Source organism: Asterias rubens, chromosome 11 (genome assembly GCF_902459465.1).
Source record: "Asterias rubens chromosome 11, eAstRub1.3, whole genome shotgun sequence".
In the NCBI taxonomy this organism is placed as follows: domain Eukaryota; kingdom Metazoa; phylum Echinodermata; class Asteroidea; order Forcipulatida; family Asteriidae; genus Asterias; species Asterias rubens.
The window spans coordinates 1,660,202-1,666,685 of NC_047072.1; the positions used below are offsets into that span (position 1 = coordinate 1,660,202).

At 39.8% G+C, this 6,484-nt stretch overlaps 1 protein-coding gene across 1 annotated transcript; it reads right to left on the reverse strand.

Annotated features, from left to right (window-relative positions):
- Nucleotides 1-502: 502 nt before the first annotated feature.
- Nucleotides 503-5,369, reverse strand: LOC117296613. Its single transcript, XM_033779633.1, has 5 exons — nt 5,264-5,369; nt 4,495-4,620; nt 3,637-3,726; nt 1,587-1,841; nt 503-807 (listed from the first exon to the last, which is right to left on the reverse strand). Exons 1-5 carry the CDS (start codon nt 5,367-5,369, stop codon nt 503-505), a joined length of 882 nt encoding a protein of 293 aa, XP_033635524.1.
- Between the last annotated feature and the right edge of the window lie 1,115 nt (nt 5,370-6,484).

Here is a 6,484-nt window from a genome sequence, read left to right on the forward strand (position 1 = left end):
GACATTGATTCGAACGTACAAATAAGAACATGAATTAATTCCGAATAACTCGAATCATTTATTGGCATAATTATGCGTCCGTATATGGTTACATAAATAAAGGCAGTGGACACTATTGGTAGTTGCCAAAGACTAGCCTTCACAGTTGGTGTATCTCAACATATGCTTAAAATAAACCTGTGAAAATTTGATCTCAATCGGTCATCAAAGTTGCGAGATAATAATGAAAGAAGAAAACACCCTAGTCACACGAGGTTGTGTGCGTTTAGATGGTTGATTTCGGGACCTCAAGTTCTAAATCTGAGGTCTCGAAATCAAATTCGTTGAAAATTACTTCTTTCTCGAAAACTATGGCACTTCAGAGGGAGCCGTTTCTCACAATGTTTTATACCATCAACCTCTCCCCATTACTCGTTACCAAGAAAGGTTTTATGCTAATAATTATTTTGAGTAACTATCAATAGTGTCCACTGCCTTTTTTATATAATATTGCAATGTTGGTCTAGCCACGGACTACTGCATACACCAAGCAGCCTGGCTGATCATCTGCCTTCAAGTCTCCAGCCTTTACATCGTAGAGCCTGCACTGACCAGAAGTCATGACGTAGTCGAAAGACCAACACCCGTTATTTATCTTGCAACGCATGAAGCATTGCATGGGTGACTTCTTGTTAGCGACCGACAGAGGGCGTGCGTTGGTGATTTCTTTGTCCACAAACATCAATGTGGACATGCAGGCGATGGAGAACGACGGGTCCCCGATCATTGCAGCTGTCGACATATCAGTGGTTGTTGACATCTCAGTAGCTGTTGAATAAAATCAGAAAATAAACATGTAGAACAGGTCGAGGTCGTTCGCAAAAAGGAAATCTCTTCACCGAGATCTTTGCATCTTTAACAAAATATAACAAAATATTAAAACGCAGTGGACACTATTGGTAATTACTCAAAATAATTATGAGCGTAAAACCTTTCTTGGTGACGAGTAATGGGGAGAGGTTGATGGTATAAAACATTGTGAGAAACGGCTCCCTCTGTAGTGCCATAGTTTTCGAGAAAGAAGTCATTTTCCAAAAATTTGTTTTCGAGACCTCAAGTTTAGAACTTTTCTAAACGCACACAACTTCGTGTGACAAGGGTATTTTTTCTTTCATTATTATCTCGCAAGTTCGATGACCGATTGAGCTCAAATTTTCACAGGTTTGTTCTTTTGGCATATGTTGAGATCTATACACCAACTGTGAAAGCTAGTCTTTGCCAATTACCAATAGTGTCCACTGCCTTTAAATCAAAAGGCGGTTAATCCCATAAGAACGCAGAAAAACAAGTTAAACTGATAGCAGTTGATAAAAACTGTCAGTCAGACAGACAGCCGACAAAAACCGGAATACGCAATCACGCAATAAATGTTACATTCCAAGAACCATTTCTGGCAAATACTGTCACAGAGTGAGTTTACCATTCAAGACGATGTCTACTGAATAAAGAAATTCGTTGTTTGTAGTTTCCCCCATTCAACTAAAATGGTTCACTAAAAAAAAAAATCATAAAAAATAAAGTCATAATTCATTTTCTTGTTTTCTTACTTGACGTCTGAAGGCATTCTTCCATGGAGTACTCTTCAACCATCACTTCGCACAGTGCTAGGGAGTTTACTTGTAAAGAAGGGACATCGTCGTCCACACTGATGTATTGCGCAATCACGGGCGGGTCACATACAACTCGTATGTGTCCCCCAAGGATCGATGCTTGGTCTGATGTCACTGGTAACCCACACGCGGCATTGTTGAAAATGTCGCTCTCTATGCCTGCCCTTACCACGGCGCCAATCAATCGGTCGCCTGTCAATGAAAGTAAAACTCTTTATTCAACTTGATTCAACCCAGGATGCACAACATTTGAATACGAGTCTTACTATGCTTGATGTTTTGTGCAGTTATATTAGGACAACCCATGTTAACGGTTTTGGCATTTACTATACATAATCTTGTTGCATTAAAATACTCGCGGACATAGTCGTTGGTCAACACCAATATTCTTTGCAGAAGAACCCTTGTTATGTTTGTGATAATATCTACCACATCCAATCTGAATGTTCTTTACTTCATTCTGTCAGCGGACAAACCATAGATAACAACTCTTGTCAACAAGAAATCCAGGAAAAACACTGTGATAATCTATACATCCATGCATGACTTTTCTTTGTCATAATAATTAACTTGAGTTTAAGTTTAGCCCGTCGGCATGGCTCTTGCCAGCGTTTAATCAATTTTGTAAATCCCCTTTTCCCCCGTAAATGCTACTCTCACACTTGGGCGAATATCTTGCGAATACGAATGTTTAAATTCGCGATGAATTCGCCCCAAAGTTGCGATTTGATGTTCTCTGTCGTCCTTAACCTCTCCTTACCAATATCTTACGCATAACGCACGCTTTACCAACAGTACCAATGGCTTACCAAATGCTTACGCAAATCGATGGCGAATTACCGTCTTCACAACATTCGCTGAATGTACGAAAGCGCTTCGTATTACCCCTCTCACAGAGTGGCGAATGTTCTTGCGATCATGAATATATGAATTTCGCGTTCAATTCGTCCAAAATGGCGGTTGGATAGTGAATATTTTCATCTCGGTCTCACCCCTTGATCGTCCTCGGTCGGCCCTCTCCTTACCAATATCTTACGAATATATTGCGAATGCTTACCAACGCTTGCCAATGCCTTTACGAACGTTGCAAACGCTTACGCACGCTTTACCAACATTACCAATGCTAACGAAAATCACGCCGAATGACCATCTTCGCAACGTTCGCTGAAATTAACAAACCGGTTTGTAAATTGAGCGATCTTCGAAAGGAGGTGGGAAATAATTTGTGAACGTTCCGAATTTGTTACCAACGCTTACGAAGACACGGCGAATAATGCTGCGAAGTTTGAGCGATTGTCAAATATGTCTTTCCGATAGCATATTTGCTAGCATTTTCGCCGTGTGAGAGCAGCATAAAGTGACCGATCTTCGTAAGGAGGTGGAGAATGACTTGTGAACGTAGTGAATTTGTGGCGAATGTTGCGAAGTTTGAGCCATTGTTAAATATTTCCGTTCGTAAGCACTTTCGCTAGCATATTCTCCCTAGTGTGAGAGTAGCATTACGGTATTACTCTGCGAACGAGGGAGTGATAGATACCACATCTGAGTACTTTTCGTTCTGCTCACCCAGTTATCAACCAAACAATACACTTTTCTGTTCGACCTTACGAACAGCGCCCTCTTTGGTCAATTAATAAGTCCCGTACAACAATAATTGCTAAAACATTAAACTATAACCAGCTCGAGTGATATGGTTATGATTGTATTCGCTGGTTACAGACACTTCTTCTTTATATTCATCCAAATCAGGTCAATCTTATTATCTTCAAACGTCAAGTATTGATCCCTTGCAGGCACGTCACATGCGGTGACTGTTCCACACTCACACTTTTGGTTGTCAAAAGGTTTATGTGTAAAACGCCGCGTCGCCTAAAGTGCGCACTTCACTGAATAGCGCACAGAGTGACATTGCCAACCAGTATGGCGCATCCAATATTAATGTTGATGACGTCTAGTGAATTGGATCAATTAACTTTTTAGGACTTACTACAACAATCTCCTCTGTTGACAAGGGTGATACTACCCAGGCAGTGGTTTGCTCCCAGGTTCACCTTCCACCAGGGATGAACATCATAACCTGCAACAGGGACATAATAGGTGAGGCATGAATTACATGAACTTCGGACAAATAATTGGCTGAAACCTTAATGAAAGGTCAAACTGTGCCAGAAGAAGGGTAACAATATTGAACACTTTGACCTTCCTTCGGAGAGATCAAAATGTATCAGAAATAGGTTTAAAGTATTATGAGTAGGGTAGACGGCCTTAGCTTTCGATCCAAACCGGACCTTCTTCAGAGGCATAGGTTTAAAGAATATGAAATTACGAGATGTGGTGCAATTCCTTCGTTAATCGTTTAGTGGACCATATTCGTTTGTTCACTGGTTCAACTTTTTCACGGCAATACAATCATTACAATCATCACTGCCATTTTATTTATTCATCACTTTCGTTTTCATCTAATTCCTCCTCCTCCGAACCATTGCACGTTTATCCAATGATATCATTGTATCCAATGGGACTCATTGGATATGAGTGGCAGGTACCAACAAATCAAACAAAAATTTACAAAAGACCTTATGCACATGACGTCATTTCAGTAGGGCGCCCTCACCTAGAGGTAAAACGGAGGTTGTTCATTGGCCAATCCTGTGCGCCGCGCGTACAAATCTGTGCGTTTCGATTGTTTCGTCACCGTTTTTCCACTAAGATGGCCGCTGGATGACGTCAATGAGTAAGGTCAATGCTAGGCTCGTATGTTCGTTGCCCCGAGTTACACTCTCTCCTAAACACTTCTATGTAATTTGTATCTTGCAAAAAAAAATTATTCAAATTTTACACTTACCGGTGTGAGAGCAAGATCCATCCATGAAGTATGTGTTTGAGTTGCCATCAATTGCTAGATCTGCTGAAAACCCTCCCCAGTCCAAGTCCGAGATCTGGCTCGCCTGCATCCCACGGAGATCCAATGCTGAAATGAACATTGACTCAATTTTGAAAATGCATTCGTTATAGATCTGAGACGCAATCCTTTTGATCTAAGTTTTTAGTGAGTTGTATGTTTAAAAGGGAATGCATAATACGTTTGATAATCACTCTTGAAATTAATGTAAATACAAAGTTGTAGTAGAAGCCTAATGCACGAAAGACATTTCAATTCGAAGTGATGTGATTAGTTACAAGATTTTTAGTGAGTTGTATGTTTAAAAGGGAATGCATAATACGTTTGGTAATCACTCTTGAAATTAATGTAAAAACAAAGTTTTAGTAGAAGCCTAATTCATGCAGCTTTCGATAGTGTTAAGCACTTCGAAAGACATTTCAATTCGAAGTGATGTGATTAGTAATAAGATATAAGTTTGTGTTCACAACGTTTGAATCTCAGAGTAACGCTTTCAAGACTGTGTATTCTACAATATTATTGATTCCTTCTGCGAGGACATAAATCATTCCGGATTTTCGGCGACATCTATAAAAACGCGACTTTTTTAATGAAATGGTGGGTGCATGTTCACATACATTTTAAAACTTGGTTGAACCGTTCTAAGAACCGAAGGTATACTTTGCCTGATGCTGCGTTCCCACATTAGTGTCCTCGTTAATTAAATACTTACTTGTGATATTGAGGCACCAGCAGGATAGCGGGTAAAACCACACGAGGATTCCAAAGAGAAATATCAACAGGTTTTTCTCCACCGATATTCCCTCGCAGTGAGCCATCATTGCACCGCACTACACTTCACTATGGTATCTGAAATAATAATATGAAAGTAGAGATTTAGAATGCGACGTGTTTCATATACAACCTGCTACGATACTTCGACTCCGTCAACCAATGGGCGCTGTACTCGTTGGTCACGTGTTAACTGGGGGTGCTCGCCCCGTGTTAGGATCCATGATTAAAACTACTCAAAACAATCAATTAAGGGCGTCCTATACTTCAATGCATGATGACGCGGCGATCCGGCCGTAGCCGTGGCCGTAGCCGCCAATTCGGATACAGCCTAAAATCGTCTAATCTGGTTGGTTAAAAATGAAGTGATGGAAATAGCTGTGCCCCTTTTTTTCTGACAAGATGACGTCATAGTTGACTATGCCCGGCCTGAAAATAAGGTCTCGAAATCAAATTCGCGGAAAATTACTTCTTTCTCGAAAACTATGTCACTTCAGAGGGAGCCGTTTCTCACAATGTTTTATACCATCAACCTCTCCCCATAACTCGTCAACAGGAAAGGTTTTATGCCAATAATTATTTTAAGTAATTACCAATAGTGTCTACTGCCTTTAAAAAGCTGAACAGCAACAAGATACTGAACACTTTGTATACGCACTTTGTAATGCAGTATAGTTTTCTTTGTGTATGCATGTATGAAAGCTTCGATATTGTCAGATATAATTATTTACGTTTGGCTGATTTTTGCGATAAATTACGTTAATAATGCACCAGTCTATACTAAAAAAAAAAATACTAGGTGGGTGTACAGAACATTATCATAATAGTAGGCCTAAACAGCTATGCAACAAACCATCATTAGAGGCTGAGGATACTATATTGGTAATAATTAATAATTCCAAAATAATTATAAGCATAAAACCTTACTTGGTAACGAGTAATAGGGAGAGGTTGATAGTATAAAACATTGTGAGAAACGGCTCCCTCTGAAGTGGTGTAGTTTTCGAGAAAGAAGTAATTTTCCACGAATTTGATTTCGATACCTCAAATTTAGAATTTGAGGTCTCGAAACTCAAGCATCTGAAAGCACACAACTTTGTGTGACAATGGTGTATTTTCTTTCATTATATCTCGCAACTTCAACGACCAAATGAGCTCAAAT

Excerpts from the sequence above, each read along its gene's own strand:
- LOC117296613 (XM_033779633.1), bottom strand. The coding sequence starts at position 5,369 with ATGGCTCACTGCGAGGGAATATCGGTGGAGAAAAACCTGTTGATATTT. Across the intron at positions 4,621-5,263 it reads CTGGTGCCTCAATATCACAA|CATTGGATCTCCGTGGGATG; the intron begins GTAAGTATTTAA and ends TGTTCATTTCAG. Across the intron at positions 1,842-3,636 it reads CAACAGAGGAGATTGTTGTA|GCGACCGATTGATTGGCGCC; the intron begins GTAAGTCCTAAA and ends TTTCATTGACAG.